The sequence below is a fragment of the Rhinoraja longicauda genome, chromosome 36, assembly GCF_053455715.1.
Source record: "Rhinoraja longicauda isolate Sanriku21f chromosome 36, sRhiLon1.1, whole genome shotgun sequence".
NCBI classification, from domain to species: Eukaryota; Metazoa; Chordata; class Chondrichthyes; order Rajiformes; family Arhynchobatidae; genus Rhinoraja; species Rhinoraja longicauda.
Window position 1 is genome coordinate 17,143,157 of NC_135988.1, and position 20,461 is coordinate 17,163,617.

At 49.0% G+C, this 20,461-nt stretch overlaps 1 protein-coding gene across 3 annotated transcripts in view; it reads right to left on the reverse strand.

The window, feature by feature from the left end:
- Window positions 1-10,182: 10,182 nt before the first annotated feature.
- LOC144610446 (serine/threonine-protein phosphatase 2B catalytic subunit gamma isoform-like) overlaps window positions 10,183-20,461 on the reverse strand; it is a 32,110-nt gene continuing 21,831 nt past the window's right edge. For 2 of the 3 annotated variants that reach the window (XM_078429123.1, XM_078429120.1), the window contains exons 11-14: window positions 18,078-18,159; window positions 17,844-17,941; window positions 17,024-17,053; window positions 10,183-13,514 (exon numbers count right to left, since the gene is read on the reverse strand). In XM_078429123.1, the coding sequence (XP_078285249.1) occupies window positions 13,192-13,514; window positions 17,024-17,053; window positions 17,844-17,941; window positions 18,078-18,159 (533 nt within the window). In that variant the 3' untranslated portion in view covers window positions 10,183-13,191. The remainder of the gene's footprint in view (window positions 13,515-17,023; window positions 17,054-17,843; window positions 17,942-18,077; window positions 18,160-20,461) is intronic. The other variant, XM_078429121.1, reaches the window with a different exon arrangement.

The window sequence follows — 20,461 nt, forward strand, 5'->3', positions numbered from 1 at the left end:
CCCTCCTTCCCTCCTCCCTCCTTCCCTCCCTCCACTCACTCACTCACCAAGGTCACTTGTCTTGGTCAGGGCGTGTGTACAAGGCAGCGGGAGAGAGGGGAGGGGAGGGGAGGGGAGGGAAGGGGAGGAGAGGGAGGGAGGGAGGGAGGGGAGGGGAGGAGAGGGAGGGAGGGGAGGAGAGGGAGGGAGGGAGGGGAGGGGAGGAGAGGGAGGGAAGGGGAGGAGAGGGAGGGAGGGAGGGAGGGGAGGGAGGGGAGAGGGAGGGAGGGGAGAGGGCGGGGAGGGAGGGGAGGGAGGGGAGGGAGGGGAGAGGGAGGGAGGGGAGAGGGAGGAGAGGGAGGGGAGGGAGGGGAGAGGGAGGAGAGGGAGGGAGGGGAGAGGGAGGGAGGGGAGAGGGAGAGAGAGAGGGAGGGGAGGAGAGAGAGGGGAGGGGAGGAGAGGGAGGGAGAGGGAGAGGGAGAGAGAGAGAGAGAGAGAGAGGGGAGGGGAGGAGATGGAGGGAGAGGGAGGGAGGGGAGAGGGAGAGAGAGAGAGAGAGGGAGGGAGAGAGGGAGGGAGAGAGAGGGAGGGAGGGAAGGACGGAGAGAGGGAGAGGGTAACACACACTGTAACCACTGCACACTTGCGGGTTGTACTCAGGGCTGGTGGAGTCCCTTGCACCTCTCCCTCTCCCTCTCCCTCTCCCTCTCCCCCTCCCTCTCCCTCTCCCTCTCCCTCTCCCTCTCCCTCTCCCTCTCCCTCTCCCTCCCTCTCCCTCTCCCTCTCCCTCTCCTTCTCCCTCTCCCTCTCCCTTTCCCTCTCCCTCTCCCTCCTCCCTCTCCCGGCAGTAGCTGGGCTTGAACTCACTCCATGCCTCAGCTCCCCAGCTGCTCCAGGACCCTCCTGCCTTCTCCAGTCCCGGTCAGTTCACGTTGACCCGCCCCACCACAACCAGAGAGCTAGTCCTGTCCCGAACCGTCTGAAGAAGGGTCTCGACCTGAAACGTCGCCCATTCCTTCTCTCCAGAGATGCTGCCTGACCCGCTGAGTTACTCCAGCACTTTGTGTCCACCTTCGATTTAAACCAGAGACCTGCAGTTCTTTCCTACACATTTTTTGTCTACTTTAGACAATAGGTGCAGGAGGAGGCCATTCGGCCCTTCGAGCCTGTACGCACCGCCATTCAATGTGATCATGGCTGATCATTCTCAATCAGTACCCCCGTTCCTGCCTTCTCCCCATTACCCCCTGACTCCACTATCCTTAAGAGCTCTATCCTGCTCTCTCTTGAATGCATTCAGAGAATTGGCCCTCCACTGCCTTCTGAGGCAGAGAATTCCACAGATTCACAACTCTCTGACTGAAAAAGTTTTTCCTCATCTCCGTTCTAAATGGCCTACCCCTTATTCTTAAACTGTGGCCCCTGGTTCTGGACTCCCCCAACATTGGGAACATGTTTCCTGCCTCTAACGTGTCCAACCCCTTAATAATCTTATACGTTTCGATAAGATCCCCTCTCATCCTTCTAAATTCCAGTGTATACAAGCCTAGTCGCTCCAGCATCTGCAGTTGTTTTCCAACACTACTCCACCACCCACCTCCCATCGAGCCTGCCCTGCCACCCAACCCCTGTTCCATTAATCAACGCTTGTCCCAACGTCCATCTGATCACCACCCAGTTATAATTGGGGAGGATGTGAGATCTCATCCCGATGCTTGGGGGCTTCCTAAGAGAAGGACTATTCCACTGTGACCAGCCCCCGTAACCTACTCTCCCAGTGGACGTTGTTGTCTCCCAGGGGTTGCCAACTTCCTCGCTCCCAAATACGGGACAAAGGGTGACGTCACGGCCCCGCGTGGCCTCACCCAGCCAGCGGCCACGTGCTCCCGCTCCACCAATGGCTTCCGCCATTGGTGGAGTGGGAGCACGTGGCCGCTGGCTGGGTGAGGCCATGTGGGGCACGGGTGGCGGTGACGTCACCCTTTGTCCTGTGTTTGGGAGCGAGGAAGTTGGCAACCAAAAGATACTAGAGGAGCAAGACAGACCACTCGACCCTAAAAGCCGCAGTAGGTCACTGCGGCCATTTTAGTAGGCAGAAACTCGCAGAAACATTTTAAAAGAAAAATAACAACAATCTGTGGATTGACAGACGAGATATATTCTGCATTTTAATGGCGTCATCACACATACTGTTCCCCCAAAACACTGATTACACTGCGAGAGGCAGAGCGAACGGCGGGGTTTGCTTACTAAAATGGCGGACGTTTTGCTTACTAAAATGGCTCCTTTGCGTACCGCACTTCAGTATAGGCGAGTTCAACGGAGTGGTTCATCTTGTTCCTCTAGTATCTTTGTTGGCAACCCGACACTAATACAGGGACAAGGGCCGGACCCCGAACGGGGACAAAGTAATTTAGCCCACAATACGGGATGTCCCGGCTAATACGGGACAGTTGGCCACCCCTAGGCGACCCGCTCCCTGTTGACCGACACCACCCTCGGCCCCGACACTAGCGTCAGCCCCGTGATTGATTGCACCCAGTCGCCCTCTGGTAACCCCGGGCACCACCCTCGCTCCTGGGGAAATGGTTAAACTTCAAGACATAAATCATAACCAACTTAAATGAGAACACCCTCTTCAAACATTAACAGCGGTAAACCGCAGCCCCGAAGGCTGGGATCGGCACTGTGAGGGAAGGGGGGGGGGGTGCAGGCCACGGATATCCCCTCCCCAAACAGCAGCAGGGTGGGCGGGCGGGCAGGGGGGCGGGCAGAGGGGCAGGGTGAGGACCACACCCAGTCACCAGCATCGTTCCAGCTGTGGCTCTGACACTGAAGGGGCTGATTGTCTCGGGACTGGCTGTGCGGAACAGGGACCCAGTGTCCCAGCACTGACCGTGTGTACAGCAGGGACTGGGTGTCCCTGAAACTACTAACTATTAAACAGAACACAGTGGCCCAGCACCAACTCTGTGCGTAAAACAGAGGCTCAGTTTACCACCATTGACTGTGAGAGTGTGTGTGAGTGTAAAACCAGGATTAGTTTACCACCATTGACTGTGAGAGTGTGTGTGTGTGTCTATGTCAAACAAGGATGAGTATACCGCCATTGACTGCGTGTGTGTGTGTGAGTGTAAAACCAGGATTAGTTTACCACCATTGACTGCGTGTGTGTGTGCATAAAATAGACTTAATTTACCAACTTAATTTAAGTTCATGTTAAAATGTATTTTGTGTGTCCTATTGCTTTTTATTGTAATGGCTTTATGGCAAATGAAAATACCTCGTATGTTGCAAAATATACTTGGCTAATCTAGTATGATAGACAATAGACAATAGGTGCAGGAGGAGGCCATTCGGCCCTTCGAGCCAGCACCACCATTCAATGTGATCATGGCTGATCATTCTCAATCAGTACCCCGTTCCTGCCTTCTCCCCATACGCCCTGACTCCGCTATCCTTAAGAGCTCTATCTAGCTCTCTCTTGAATGCATTCAGAGACTTGGCCTCCACTGCCTTCTGAGGCAGAGAATTCCACCGATTTACAACTCTCTGACTGAAAAGGTTTTTCCTCATCTCTGTTCTAAATGGCCTACCCCTTATTCTTAAACTGTGGCCCCTGGTTCTGGACTCCCCCAACATCGGGAACATGTTTCCTGCCTCTAACGTGCCCAACCCCTTAATAATCTTATATGTTTCGATAAGATCCCCTCTCATTCTTCTAAATTCCAGTGTATACAAGCCTAGTCGCTCCAGTCTTTCAACATATGACAGTCCCGCCATTCCGGGAATGAACCTAGTAAACCTACGCTGCACACCCTCAATAGCAAGAATATCCTTCCTCAAATTTGGAGACCAAAACTGCACACAGTACTCCAGGTACGGTCTCACTAGGGCCCTGTACAACTGCAGAAGGACCTCTTTGCTCCTATACTGTGATTGTGTGTGTGTGTGTGTGTGTGTGTGTGTGTGTCTGTGTGTGTGTCTGTGTGTGTGTGTGTCTGTGTGTGTGTGTGTGTGTGTGTCTGTGTGTGTGTGTGTGTGTCTGTGTGTGTGTGTCTGTGTGTGTGTGTGTGTGTCTGTGTGTGTGTGTGTGTGTGTGTGTGTGTGTGTGTGTCTGTGTGTGTGTGTGTGTCTGTGTGTGTGTCTGTGTGTGTGTGTGTGTGTGTGTGTGTCTGTGTGTGTGTCTGTGTGTGTGTGTGTGTGTGTGTGTGTGTGTGTCTCTCTCACAGTCTGTCCCTCTCACACACTCACCCTCTCACTCTCACTCTCTCTCTCTTTCTCTGTCTCTCTCTTTCTCTGTCTCTCACTCTTACATACACACTGTTTCATCATGTAGATAGGAGGAACTGCAGATGCCGGTTTACAAGCAAAGACACAAAGTGCTGGAGTAACACAGGGGGACAGGCAGCTTCTCTGGAGAGAGGGAATGGGTGATCCTTCTTCAGACCTCGATCCGAAACGTCCCCCGTTCCTTCTCTCCAGAGATGCTGCCTGACCCGCTGAGTTCCTCCAGCAACCCGTTTCTGTTCCACATCTGCACTTTAATGTCCGTGCTTGAAAGTAGCCGTGGAGACTTTAAATCCCTGCTGCAGAATGAATACAGCACTCCGGACTGTAACAATACAGCATTGTCGCAATGCACAAACACTACTCGATTCTTCCGTCTGCCCACACATGCAGAGTGAATAGCCTGCTCCTGCTTCACGCTCAGAGCTCACACATTCACATCTCAGAGCTGCTGAAGGGGTCCCGACCCGAAACGTCACCTGTCCTTAGGGTCGCCAACTGTCCCGTATTAGCCGGGACAGCCCATATTTTGGGCTAAATGAGTTTGTCCCGTACGGGACCGCCCTTGCCCCATATTAGTAGGGTTGCCAACTTCCTCACTCCCAAATACCTTGCATTAAACGTTATTCCCTTATCATGCAGGACACTGTCACTGCACTGAGTAGCTCCTACAGTGACAGACTCCTTCACTCCAAGTGCGTGAAGGAGAGATATAGGAGGTCCTTCCTTCCCGCTGCTGTGAGACTGCACAACCAGCACTGCTCCCAGCGGAGCAGTCAACAGTAACAGTTAAGAACTTTAGTTAAGTTAACAGTTAAGTTTTAGTAACTTATTAACTTATTATATGCTGTAACTGTAATTCTTTTGTGCACAACCCGCAGGCATTGCCACTTTCATTTCACTGCACATCGTGTATGTGTATGTGACAAATAAATTTGACTTGACTTGAATACACAGAAAACTGATGATAATTTATCCTTGTCTTTATAACAAGTGGACCCGTTGGGCCCAAACCTCTCCTGCATTGGTGCAGCACCCTGTCCTATCCCATCCCCTCTCTCCTCTCCCCCCCCCCCATCTCCCTTCACCCCCACTCCCCCCTTACCCCCTCCCTCCCTCCTCCCCTCCTTTTAAACTTAAAAATGTGAATAACTTAAAAAATATAAGACCGTTTTCAATAAATCTCCTTGCATTATCACTAAAGTGACAACGGCGAGTAAGGTGGGCCTAAAATTGTCGCGCTATCGTGTACCGTTTTGGTTCAGTCACAAACAAGATAACAAACGAGAGTTTCAGTATATAGATGAATGATCTCATTGCTATCCACTTTGCTGCTGTAACACTGTAAATTTCCCCGGTGTGGGACGAATAAAGGAATATATTATTGTTATTATTATGTATCTACACGCTGTAAATGGATCGATTGTAATCATATATTGTCTTCCTGCTAACTGGTTAGCACGCAACAAAAGCTTTTCACTGTACCTCAGTACACGTGACAATAAACTGGACTAAAACTGACACCTTGAGGTTTGAGTACCTATTCTTGGAGAGCTTCTATCTTACATTGTGAGTCAATATCGGAGAAAACGAGGGTACGTTTGACTCCACTCTGTTTCAGGAAGTTTATGAAGGGAAGAGATTGTAACTGGGGATTGTTATTCATAAGTGTTAGGAGTATAATTAGGCCATTCGGCCCATCGAGTCTACTCCACCATTCAATTGCGGCTGATCTATCTCTCCCTCCTAACCCCATTCCTCTGCTTTCTCCCCATAACCCCTGATACCTGTATTAATCAAGAATCTATCTATCTCTGCCTTAAATATGTCCACTGACTTGGCCTCCACAGCCTCCTTTGGCAAAGAATTCCACAGATTCACTGCCCTCTGACTAGAGAAATTCCTCATCTCCTTCCTAAAAGAACATCCTTTAATTCTGAGGCTATGACCTCCTGTCCTACAATCTCCCACTAGTGGAAACATCCTCTCCACATCTACTCAATCCAAGCCTGTTGGGAACAATGTGCAATTCAGCTACGATTTGCATAAAAATCTCAGGTAGATCCCGTGCTTTTGTTTGTGACAGTGCCTCTCAAAACTTAAAAAAACTCGATTGTCACATTTTTTAAACTATAAAAAGAATGACCAAAGTTTAAAAAACAAAATGTATTAATTAAATCAGGCGGTCAGGCCCTTCTTGTGTGTAGGATGGAACTGCAGATGCTGGTTGGACCGAAGATAAAGACACAAAATGCTGGAGTAACTCAGCGGTTCAGGCAGCATCTCTGGAGAAAAGGAACAGGTGACGTTTTGGGTCAAGGCCCTTCTTCAGACTCTGAAGGAGTCTCTAGTCCAGCGAAGGGTCTCGACCCGAAACGTCAGCTGTTCCTTCTCTCCAGAGATGCTGCCTGACCCCCTGAGTTACTCCAGCATTTTGTGTCTACCTTCACGCCTCGTATTGTGCTTGGGTAGCTCACAACCCGACGGGACGGTATGAATGTCGAATAGTAACTCAGCGGGTCAGGCAGCTGGGCCTGATAAGGGTCTGATGAAGGGTCTCGACCCGAAAAGTCACCTATTCCTTTTCTCTAGAGATGCTGCCTGTCCCGCTGAGTTACTCCAGCATTTTGCGTCTGTCTTCAGGAGAGAAGGAGCTTTATACTGTTGGCAGGGCTGGGCTGACAACACTGGCTAACTTTCTACAGTCACTGTTTATTTAAGGTAAGGTGATCTAATGTGTAACTAAAGAGTGAGTCACAGTTACTCCGTCTAAAGTTACTCACTAACTGTAAGATCACTGTTAGTCACGGGTTAAAGATCATTTACTGTGTACCTGCACAGAGGCATTGTGTCATTTTGTGTCTAACTTCGGTTTACAGCAGTGTCTGCAGTTCCTACGCATAAGGGCCTGAGCTGAGCTGACCTAATTTAATTTAAAAATGTGAAAATCGAGATTATTATTTATAGAAACATGGAAAATAGGTGCAGGAGGAGGCCATTTGGCCCTTCGAGCCAGCAGCGCCATTCATTGTGATCATGGCTGATCATCCACAATCAGTACCCCGTGCCTGCCTTCCCCCCATATCCCTTGATTCCACTATCATTAAGAGCTCTATCTAACTCTCTTTTAAATTCATCCAGTGAATCGGCCTCCACTGCCCTCCGTGGCAGAGAATTCCACAAATTCACAACTCTCTGGGTGGAAAAGTTTATTCTCACCTCAGTTTTAAATGGCCTCCCCTTTATTCTTAGAAATTCAGCAGAAATTCAGTAGATCACTGGGTGCCTATTATTTAGCAGGAGGGGTGAGAGGTTGGAGTAACAGTGAGTAGGATCGGTGGCAGAGGGGTGAGAGGGTGATGCCTTGGTTTACAGTGACAATGGGAACAGTGAGCATCAGGCAAGGCAGACCGGGAGAGCCTAAGCCCAGCGATTCCTTTCGGACACAAAAGATGGTGATGGCTCTTTTAACAAAAGGGAGCCAGGGATGGGAATGTGATGGGACTGCAGATACAACAGAGGCTCTTACATTGGCACGTGGATATGTAGGAAAACATATGGATCACATCTCAGAATAAAAGGACAAAGCCCATGGATCACATCTCAGAATAAAAGGAGAAAGCACAGGGAGAACGTACAAACTCCACACAGACAGCACCCGTAGTCAGGATGGAACCCGGGTCTCTGGCGCTGCGAGGCAGCAACTCTACCGCTGCGCCACCTTGGGAAGCCGACTATTCTTGATCCAGCATTGTGCAACACGAAAGAGTTCATCTTGTTTTTAATCATCATATCATATCATATATATACAGCGCGGAAACAGGCCTTTTCGGCCCACCAAGTCCGCGCCGCCCAGCGATCCCCACACATTAACACTATCCTACACCCACTAGGGACAATTTTTTACATTTACCCAGTCAATTAACCTACATACCTGTACGTCTTTGGAGTGTGGGAGGAAACCGAAGATCTCGGAGAAAACCCACGCAGGTCACGGGGAGGACGTACAAACTCCTTACAGTGCAGCACCCGTAGTCAGGATCGAACCTGAGTCTCCGGCGCTGCATTCGCTGTAAAGCAGCAACTCTACCGCTGCGCTACCGTGCCGCCACGTTCTCTGGGAGAACGTGAACGTAATGTGGCAGAAGTTTACGTTCAGATTGCGGATGATGTAATTCAATCGTGAACCAGTGTTTTCAATCAAACACAGGAAACTGCAACGGCAAAAGGGGCAGGCAGGCTGTGGTAGACTGAGAAACCGCAGTAAAGGGCGAGGCAGTGGACAGGAACAGGCTCAGATGTAACAATTTCCAACAAATATATATTCCCTTAAGGCACACAAAACATCAGGAGAAAAATGGTTCCAATCACAGATTGCAGGAGAAACTAATGACTGTATTAACTCTAAGCAAAAGGCTTATAAAGTTTCCGGTAAAAACTAGTAAACCTGGAATCCTACAATTCAGCAAAGGACAAGAAAGAAATTGAAAATTGAAAGGATGTTGGGTGTGTGGAACGAGCTGCCAGAGGAGGTAGTTGAGGCAGGGACTACCCCAACATTTAAGAAGCAGTTAGACAGGTACATGGATAGGACGGGTTTGGAGGGATATGGGCCAAACGCAGGGCAGGTGGGACTAGTGTAGCTGGGACATGTTCGCCGGTGTGGGCAAGTTGGGCTGAAGGGCCTGTTTCCACACTGTATCACTCTATGACTCAATGGGTGAGGGGAGACGAGAGTGTCCGGGGCGAGACTCATCCTTGATAATGTTCGTGGCCTTCCGTACTGGACGAGTAACCCAAAGAAGCCAAGTTTACATCCGCCAATCAGTCTGAGAAATAGAACAGTTTGCAAAAATCTGGTAACGGGAATTTAGAAGGATGAGAAGGGATCTTATCGAAACATATAAGATTATTAAGGGGTTGGACATGTTAGAGGCAGGAAGCATGTTCCCAATGTTGGGAGAGTCCAGAACCAGGGGCCACAGTTTAAGAATAAGGGGTAGGCCATTTAGAACTGAGATGAGGAAAAACTTTTTCAGTCAGAGAGTTGTGAATCTGTGGAATTCTCTGCCTCAGAAGGCAGTGGAGGTCAATTCTCTGAATGCATTCAAGAGCTAGATAGAGTTCTTAAGGATAGCGGAGTCAGGGGGTATGGGGAGAAGGCAGGAATGGGGTACTGATTGAGAATGATCAGCCATGATCACATTGAATGGCGGTGCTGGCTCAAAGGGCCGAATGGCCTATTCCTGCACCTATTGTCTATTGTCTATTGGGACAAGTGAGTTTAAAGTTGCTGTAAAATCCCACCGGGTTCACTGATATCCTTGAGGAAAGATAATGTGGAGTCAACGTATGATCCCAGTCCTGGGGGTTGCAAACTTCCTCACTCCCAAATAAGGGACAAAGGGTGACGTCGCCTCCCCACGCCCCACGTGACCTCACCCAGCCAGCGGCCACGTGCTCCCGCTCCACCAATGGCTACCGCTGGCTGGGTGAGGTCACGTGGGGCGCGGGGCGGTGACGTCACCCTTTGTCCCTTATTTGGGAGTGAGGAAGTTGGCAACCCTACTAATACAGGACAAGGGTGGTCCCGTACAGGACAAACTAATTTAGCCCAAGATACGGGATGTCCCGGCTGATACGGGACAGTTGGCAACCCTATCCAGTCCCCCTACACCTTGCTGTTCACAGTGGCCTCGACCCTCTGCTGTATCAGACTCAGGGTAACCGAGGAACACAGGCTTTGCAGCAACTCTCAAGTCCTGAGGACGTACGTGCTGCGTCGGAAGGAGGAAGGGCCTCGGGTTAATGAACACAGTGGGACGTAGCTCTGGATACCTGGTGACAGAAGCTTGACCATAGCCCCAGGCTGCCTGCTGCCGCGTTCTTTGGGAAGTACAGGTATCAACCACCTAGGCTGCTTGCAGGTGCATCGTGATCTGGCAGCATTTCACGGACCACAGGTTCAGTTTTTGAAGAGCAGAACTGGAAGACATACTCGGGAGAGAATATTCTGATTAAACCAAACATATTTTTAATGCACATTTTGTTACAAGAAAAATCTTATTGCTGTGCTAAATTAGAAACGATTCCAGATTTTTAGTACACTTACAAAAAAAAACCCAAGTTAATGAAACACTTTTGAAACAACAGTATTTATGCAGAGTTGCTCTCCAGAGGGGAGTGGACACTTCAACCCCAAGAACGACTGCTGCACATTTAAAAATTCTGCAAACAGTAGAACTCTTCCTTTTTAAAAAAAAACACCAGAAATAGATCACGTTCTTGATGAATTGGAGTGCCAAGAGTTTGAGATCGGTTCAGGTTCCCCAAAGGGCCCCATCGCACCAGTGTGAATTATTCCTGAGGAGATTCCAAATTTCAGCCTGAGATCGCTAACTGATCAGACCCTATGAGTGCTTAAACCCGCACGTTAAATTAGACCTTGAAGCCCATCTTAGACGTCGTTTTAGGGAGTGGTGGGGTGGAAGTGGAAGAAGATGTTTTAAGTGAATTTAGCCATTAGTTTAATCTTGGTAGTGGCAGTGAACAGTAGTCATTATTGGGGGAGGGTGGGGGTGGGATCTAAGGCCGGGCCAAGGGCTCCATTTGGATGGGGTCTTTGTGCATCTGCTTTGACAGGGAAGAACAGAAGAAGATCAAACTCTGTTGGTATCAAGTTATGACTTTCTCCTTATCTCACCAGCAAGCAAACATGCAGACTGGTGGCTTTGGAAACACCATCAATGATTGGTATGGAGTTGCTGGCTGTTGGGTCAGATGGACTGCAGCAGGAATGGGCACGCTATTTAAACACAGCTCTGTCAGTGTAAGTCAGGAGATGCCGCGATGCAACTTTGCATCATTAAATACAAAAAAAAGTGAAAGCAGTAGATGGCCACCATTTGACCGCCAGGCAGCACACATGGGATCTGTAACCAGATATTAATCGGTTCACTGACAGTCACCACAGTGCAGGAATACACTGACACCACCACATTGACCAACATGCTCATCGGCTATCACAGTGCTAGTACAGTTGCATAGACTGAGCACAAGAGCAGGAACTCAATGGATGGCCCATCCAGCTAATGACATTACATCAGCCTGACTCTGTGCTGCCTGCCTGCCTGCCTGCCCATTGTGCCAGCACCGTTCTGCTCGTCTTGCACCAGCCTGACTCAAACACAACCCATGCCACACTGCACCAATGCCATCCAACTCTCCCACCAGCGAGGATTGCCCAAATGAAGCTCGGCAAGAACACAAAGCAAGCTCCCATTGCCCAAATTTTGATGTTCGAATGCAAAGAGCAGTCTGTGACTCTTTGGAGTTCACATATCCCAAGCCTTCTGAGAGGGGGACATTAATACCTGGGTAAAACGCTCGTTGTTTAAGTTTCAATTCTGTAGATCTGAAACATTATTATTATTTGTTTAGTTGTCATCAAGCTGCCTTTCCCAACCCGGTTGTTTGTTCCTCGGTACTTTGGAGAAGTATTTGTTCCTTTGCGACAGTGCTGCAATGGAGGTGAGCCCTGAACTGCCCCTGGGACCCCAGCACCACAAGGACTGCAGTAGGATCAGAGAGAAAGCTAAAACTTCAGGGCAGCGTAGAAGCGCACTAATGAAACCCCCTGCATGCATTTAGGAGTCTCAACAGCACTGGGAAACTGCTGGCAGCATCCAACGGTCAGGTCACCTTCCTGGTGCCACTGCTCAGATGGGAGACCCTTCCCCCTTTGCAGATGAGCTCCAGATCAAACTAGACCACCGAGAAAGCAAGGGTAAAACTAACACGTTCACCCAGTTCACTGGCACATCTCCCTCCAGAAACACTGTCCACCCCTCTCTGCTACGAGGCTAAAAATAAGCTGATAATATGAGAGATCATTTAATAAAAAGCAACACCGCCCAACCTTTGCTTTGTACCTTGAACTAAAGAGGGCACAATGTGTTTCAATTCCTTTTGCTGACGGAAACCTATTAGCACCAGAACTTGCTCTCTCTTCTCCCACACACAGCCCTGACAGATACTCCCCTTAGTCTGGTGCTCTCATGTGAACAGGCAATGGATTCACTCACTCTGTAATGAAGGATCAGGAACGGAGGACCATGCAATTGCAAGTATATTAAAAAAAAATATTGTTCATTAAAAACCTGGGAGAAACAAAAAGCCTGGCAAAAAAATCTGGTCCACCCTCTGGGCTTCAAACACAGGAGCTAAAAATCTTGATGCATTCTCAGTCTGGGATCATGTAACCCTGCGATTGGGTTGTGAACCAACAGGACGTCTGAGGTATTCAAATACTGAAAAAGTGGAGGTGTAATGGAGAAATGGGCAGGATAATAAGTTCCTTAATCCAGGTGAATTCACAGATGTGGGGATTGGTGAAGGAAACACTACTTGCTCCAGAGGGGTACTAGGTAATGGCACCACTGGATTGCCAAAAGGATGTTTACGAGGGGGATTACGCGAGGATTTCATTCCTGCCACTATCAACTCTTCTATCCTGAGGATTTAGTCCTCCAAGAAGGAGAGCAATTATCAAGGTAGCGCTGTGGAAGGAAGGAGTGGATGAAAAGTAGGTGGGGAGGCCAAACGAACCGTTCAAGATGACATCCATACCAACCTCACCTCCAACCCCCTGGGGATAGCGATCGGGAAGTTTGAAGTAATGACGCGGGGTCTTCCTGTAACTTAATGAGGTCCATTGATCACCCAATCCATGACCTTCAGTCCAACAGAGGTTTTCTTCTGACGTCCCACATAAACTTGGCATCATTCACTGTTGATTGCTGGAACCAAAGGGCTGGTCAGTGGTTTGCATTCCAAGACACTCCCACCTTGCCAACAGTTACAATAAATAAATAGGCCCTTGTTGCACGTGTGAGATGGGGTGAGCAGTTAATGTGCCACTTATCATTTGCCTTTTCCCTTGACAGTTTCAGTACGGGTCTGACCAGTTGCTTGCTGTTTGCGGGGGGCCACGGTCGCAGACCGTTCTGACGCCTGGTCGGAAGTATCTGTGCGGCCTGTCTTTGGAGGGCTGGTTCCGGAGGTCGGGCTGCCCTGCTTCTGCATCCGAGACTGAATCCAAGACTGACTTGTGGTCTGCGCATGGGGTGTTGTCAGACCGGCGGCGGCCTTGTCTTTCACATTTGCCTTGCGAGGTGGCATCCTTTCATTGACTCGGTCCAACCCCCTGGCTTGTTCAAAGCTGATATTCGATAAAGCACCTTTACCTTGGAAAGAGACACAGAGATAAAGCACGACGTAAGGCACCAACCGGCCTGTTAATCACATTCCCAACACTGTGACACAAAAGTTTCTGATTATCATACAGGTCCTTTGGCCCACAATGTCTGTGTTGAACATGATGCCAAGACCAATGCTTATCTGCCTGCACATGATCTATATCCCTCTAGTTCCTGCATATCAAGATGCCTGTACACCACTCTGGTTAGCACGCAACAAAAGCTTTTTGCTGCACCCCAGTACACATGACAATAAACTAAACTCGTAACTGTGTAAATCCTTTTAGGCCTATTTATTAAAGAAAATTAACACATTCTGTCAAAGAAATACCAACCAAAAATTAATTATGCATCTACATCTTTGCAGCTGGACAAAACCCTGGTTCCACCTCATCTGAAGTAATTATGCTCACTGCAAAGCATTGCTTCCTGGGTCGGAGGGAGTCACAGAGTCATACAGTACGGCAACAGGCCCTTCGGCCCAACTTGCCCACGCCAACCAACATGCCCCCTCTACACCAGTCCCACATGCATGCGTTTTGCCCAGATCCCTCCAAAACTTTCCTGCCCATGTAACTGTCCAAATGTTTCTTAACCTTTGTGTTAATACCTGCCTCAACTCTGGCTGCCAGTTCCATATACCTACCACCCTTTGTATAAAAAAGATGCCCCTCACGTTCACATTACATCTTTCTCCCCTCACCTTAAACCTATGTCCTCCAGTTCGTGATTTCCCCTATTCAGGGTAAGAGACGAAGATGGACACAAAATGCTGGTGTAACTCAGCAGGACAGGCAGCATCTCTGGATAGAAGGAATGGGTGACATTTTGGTCTGACGGGTCTCGACACGAAACATCACCCATTCCTTCCATCTAAAGATGGTGCCTGTCTCCCTGAGTTACTCCAGCATTTTGTGTCTTATCTTTGGTGTAAACCAACATCTGCAATTCCTTCCTACACATCAGGATAAGAGATTGCGCATTTACCTATCTCATCCCTTCATGATCCGATTCATCTCAAAACAATTACCCCTCATCCTGTCATCAGTCTGAAGAAGGGTCTCGACCAGAAACGTCACCCATTCCCTCTCTCCAAGATGCTGCCTGACCCGCTGAGTTACTCCAGTATTTTGTGATACCTTCGATTTGTACCAGCATCTGCAGTTATTTTCCTACACCCCTCATCCTCCTGCCCTCCAAGAAATAAAACCTTAGTTGGAGAGGAGTATAGACTCATCAGAATAATAGAGGCTGGAAGATCGCCGCTTCTCCGTTAGGATAGTTTGTCTGTTTGTTTTTATGTTATGATTGTTTTTGTAAAGCGCTTTGAGCTTCTGGTAAGGCGCTATATAAAATAAATGCTTATTATCATTATTATTATTATTATTAGAAGAACAGTTTACAGTGCTTTGTGTTTAGAACTTTAAGGAGTGGAGGTATAATTGGTTCAAAGGTTTGAGGTTGATCTATTTCCTTTATTACAAGTATAGAAATAGGATGCCTAACTCTCATAGAGCCAGATCACTGAGAGGCAATGTCAGGAAGAACTTCTCCACACAACTTGGAATAAAAACAGGACTCTCTCTCCCAGAAACTTCAGAGCTGAGATTGATTGATTTGTTACTGACCAGAAAAGCTGAGCAGACAAGTTGCAACACTTACAGTTCAAAGATCGGCACAAAGTGCTGGTGTAACTCAGCGGGTCAGGCAGCATCTCTGGATAAAAGCAATAGGTGACGTTTCAGGTCGAGAGCCTCCAGTCAGTCTGAAGAAGGAACCCGACCTGAATCATCACCTATCCATGTTCTGCAGAGATGCCGCCTGTCCCACTGAGTTACTCCAGCACTCTGTGCCTATCTTTGGTGTAACCAGCATCTGCAGTTCCTTTCGACACGTCACTTATAGATCAGTCTTGATCTAAGTGAATGGTGGAACAGGCTCAAAGGTCTTTGTGAATTGAGGAGCAAAGGTGAAGGCTTGGCTGTGATCTCAGGACTGAACAGTGTGGTTATTGATAAAGACAGTGCATTGGTTACCGCTGCAGTCAATCCAGGCCCTGCGTGCAGTTTCCAGCTCTGCATGTTTACAATGATAAACACGTCCAGGACACCCTATCTGCTCCTCACCTTTTGTCAACATCTGACTCATTGTAGGTCACTAGCTGACACTTTTGCCTCTCACGAGCCAAGGTTTCAAGTCTTACCCGAATTTTGAGAACGTATTGCAAGTTTCTTGCATTTCTACTCCGACCATTAAAGACAAAGGTCCCATGTGTTTTTTTATATCCTAGTCCTCTCAAAATAAATGCTGACATTGCATTTGGCTTCCTTACTACGGATTCAACTTGGGAATCCCGCACCAGCATTCCCACGTCCCTTCGCACCTCCGATTTCTGAACCCTTTCCCCATTTAGAATATATTCGATGCCTTTATTCTTATTACCAAAATACATGACTGCACACTTTGGTACACTGTATTCTATCTGCCACGTCTTTGCCTACTTCCCCAACCTGTCTAAGTCCTTCTGCAGAGTCCCTGCTTTCTCTACACTACTCTCCACTAAGACAGCTGAGCAGCACGGATGTCATTCAATACTCTGCCCCAACCGAAGACAGCAATATGCTTTTAAAAACCCAACCACCAATCAAAAATGAAATGCAGCTGATAATGTTCTATCAAGAGGTGAGCAGTGGGGTTGAGATGGGAGGGGTTGATAACGCTGAACAGAACAAAAAGAGGACAGACACAAAAAGCTGGAGTAACTCAGCGGGACAGGCAGCATCTCTGGAGAGAAGGAATGTATGACGTTTCGGGTCGAGACCCTCCTTCAGACTCGACCCGAAACCTCACCCATTCCTTCTCTCCAGAGATGCTGCCTGTCCCGTTGAGTTACTACAGTTTTTTGTGTCTTATCTTCAGTTTAAACCAGCATCTGCAGTTCCTTCCTACACAGAACAAAAAGAGGGTTGTAATCTGAAGGATTAATAACACTCCAGACAGTTCCCTCTTCCAGCAAGAGGCGGTTTCTATCCATGTTGACATTCTCATCTTTGAACACCATGCAAACACACACTCCTAACCTGGGCTCACGCTACTCCAGTTCTAAATCATTGCAAGTCCTCAGGACCAGGGCAACAAATATCTGCTCACTCAGCCTGAGAAGTGAGGAGGTAAAAGGGAACTTCCCTAATAACTTGCAGCAGTTTTCCTGTTGTCGCCTTTGAACTTGGCAAAGTTCAAATGGAACAGAGGATTTGAGCTTCTGCAGCCAAAAAAAAAGTAGGAATTGGACTCAAATGATGCCAGAAGATTAACCCACTTCACTATAGGCGAGAAAACACATTCTGTTGTTCAGAAGCCAAAGAATACACACACACATAAATCTTCATGCACTGATTAGCTGAATGAGTTGGTGGCAGGTTTGGGTCCAAAATAAAAGGGACAACGATACAGGGTTACAGGGTGAGCCACACAATTACCAACACGCGTATACATACCCTTATTGGTACTAGTTGCATCAGTTAAAGCTTCAGAGTGAATCCCAGCATGGAATGGGAGAGAGAGGAAAGCAGAGTAATCATTAAATATTATCATTGAATGAACATAATCAAATGTTTAAAATTGTGTACGGGGGCCAACAAGGAGAGGGCAAAGGGGAGAGGGGCAGTTACAGTGCAGGTGGGCAGCACAGAGGGTAGGGGCAATGAGGGGGTGCAAGGTTGTAGGGGTGAGTTGAGGGGCAGGCGGGTTGGGAGAAGCGGCATCAGGGGAAAGGGCAGGAGGGGGGTTGTGGCACCAGAGGCGAGGGGTGGGGATAAGGGCACGCGGGCGGGGAGTAGGGCACCAGAGGCGAGGGGTGGGAGAGGACGATGGCACCAGGGACGAGCAAGAGGGGAGGAGCGGCACTAAAGGACGTGTGGGAGGGGAGTAGGGCACCAGGGGCGGGCGGGAGGGGAGGAGGGCCCCAGGGGCGGGCGGGAGAGGATAAGGGCACCAGAGGCGAAGGGTGGGAGAGGATGATGGCACCAGGGGCAAGGGGACGGGTGGGGCGGCACCAGAAACAAGGGAACACCAGCAGCGCACCAGGGGGAGATAGGAAGATGGCAGCCGGGGCGAGGAGTGGGCGGGAGGGGAGGGGCAGCACCTGGGGCGAGTGGGAGGGATGGAGCGCACCAGGGGCAAGATAGGAGGATGGCAGCAGGGGCAAGGGAGCCGAGCAGAGGCGGGCTGGCCAATGCACAGGGGGGGCAGTGCTGAGGGTTTGATGCTGGGTGCCCAGTGTAGAGGCTCTGCTGGGCACGTGTGAGCGCTCCTAACCTTTCTCCAGGCTCGGCTTCCCTCCTGTCAGGGCACCGAGGGGCAGGTTGCCGGACGGCGTCAAGCCTTTCAACGTCAGCACATTTTCGTGCTCCTCTCTATGAAGACCACAAAACAAGAAGCAGTCAATATGCATCCCACCAAACCCCTCAGCGCCCATCGTAACATCTAAAGCCACCGTTACAATCCCGCCACGGAGCGGTGAACTGTACCAGCACCCTGACACAAGAATACCTGAGCACCGCGAAGACCCTGGCCATCTTGCCGATCGCACGGATCTTGTTCCTGATGACTTCCTTGCGATCGTGTTGAGCTGCTGAGGTAAAGGGTTACAGCATGAGCATGAATCAGGAACAGAGCACCATCTACGTTTCAAAGCCGTGCACAGGAAAGGGAAAAAAGTGTCAACTGCATCCGGTCACTTCCTAGGTCTGTGTGATTGTAACTGGCACTGCACAGCCTAGGGAGAGGTGCAGGGGGAGGGATAACCTGACACCCACCCTCTGAATACACCAAGCCCAGCTAAAACTGTATCACTACAATGGGTTAGAGCACAGAACAGGAAAACACAAGGACAGGCCCTTCCTTCACCCCACCATGTCCATGCCAAAAATAATGCCAAATTAAACTGAATGGTGGTGGCCGATTAGGAGAAGGGGAGATGCAACGAGACCTGGATGTCGTGGTGCACCAGTCATTGAAAGTAGGCATGCAGGTGCAGCAGGCAGTGAAGAAAACAAATGGTATGTTGGCATTCATAGCGAGGGGATTTGAGTATAGGAGCAGGGAGGTTCTGCTGCAGTTGTACAGGGCATTGGTGAGACCACACCTGGAGTATTGCGTACAGTTTTGGTCTCCTAATCTGAGGAAAGACATTCTTGCCATAGAGGGAGTACAGAGAAGGTTCACCAGATTGATTCCTGGGATGGCAGGACTTTCATATGAAGAAAGACTGGATAGACTCGGCTTGTACTCGCTGGAATTTAGAAGATTGAGGGGGGATCTTATAGAAACTCACAAAATTCTTAAGGGGTTGGACAGGCTAGATGCAGGAAGATTGTTCCCGATGTTAGGGGAAGTCCAGAACAAGGGGTCACAGTTTAAGGATAAGGGGGAAGTCTTTTAGGACCGAGATGAGAAAGTTTTTTTTCACACAGAGAGTGGTGAATCTGTGGAATTCTCTGCCACAGAAGGTAGTTGAGGCCAGTTCATTGGCTATATTTAAGAGGGAGTTAGATGTGGCCCTTGTGGCTAAAGGAATCAGGGGGTATGGAGAGAAGGCAGGTAACGGATACTGAGTTCGATGATCAGCCATGATCATATTGAATGACGGTGCAGGCTCGAAGGGCCGAATGGCCTACTCCTGCACCTATTTTCTATGTTTCTATGTTTCTAAACGAATCTCCTCTGCCTGCATGTGCTCCATGGCCCTCCCTTACCTGTATGTCCACCTGCCTATTTAAAAGCCTTTCAAATGTCCTTCTCGTTTCTGCCTCCACCACCACCCTTGGTTCATACCGGACGCCCACCACTCTGTGCGCAAATAGGTTTGCCTGCGCATCTCCTTTAAACTTTGTTCCTCTCACCTTAAAGTTATGACATTTCCTTGGTCCCTGACATTCCCACCCTGGGAAAGAGGTTCGGAATGTCTAGCCCTATCTGTGCCTCTCATAATTGTACACACTTCTATCATGTCTCCAGGTATCACAAAATGCTGGAGTAACTCAGCGGGTCAGGCAGCATCTAGTAGAGAAGGAATGGGTGACGTTTCGGGTCGAGACCCTTCTTCAGGCTGATGTCAGGGGAGGGGGCGGGTACCCAGTCTGAAGAAGGGTCTCGACCAGAAACGTCACCCATTCCCTCTCTCCTGGATGCTGCCCGACCTGCTGAGTTACTCCAGCATTTTGTGATACCTTCGATTTGTACCAGCATCTGCAGTTATTTTCCTACTCTATCATGTCTCCGCTCAGCCTCTGACTTTCCAGACAAAAACAATCCATGTTTGTCCAATCTCTTCTTATAGGCAATACCCTCTAATCCAGGCAGCATTCTGGTAAACATCATCTGCCTCCATTTAGTTCTTGTAATGGGGCACCAGAACTGTACGCAATGGTATAAATCCGGCCTAACCAAAGTCCTACAAAGCTACAACATGACTTCCTAACTCTTATACTCAGTGCCCTGACTAATGAAGGCAAGCTTGCCTTCTTTACCACTCTGTCTGCTTGTGTTGTAACTTTCAGGGAGTTGCGGACTTAAAGCCCAAGATCCCTCCACACATCAATGCTGTTGTGGCTTGTAATTAACTGTATATTTTCCCCATACATTAAACCTCCCAAAGTGCTACACCTCACACGAGGCCAGATTAAACTCCATCTGCCATTTCTCCACCCATCACTTCCCAGCTCCTGCCTCACCCCTCATCCTTATCTCATTACCCAGGATACCTCCCCTTTACACGCACAGTCCTGATGCAGGCTCTCAACCTGAATCGCGGTCTTTACCCAGGATACCTCCCCTTTACACACACAGTCCTGATGCAGGCTCTCAACCTGAATCGCGGTCTTTACCCAGGATACCTCCCCTTTACACACACAGTCCTGATGCAGGCTCTCAAC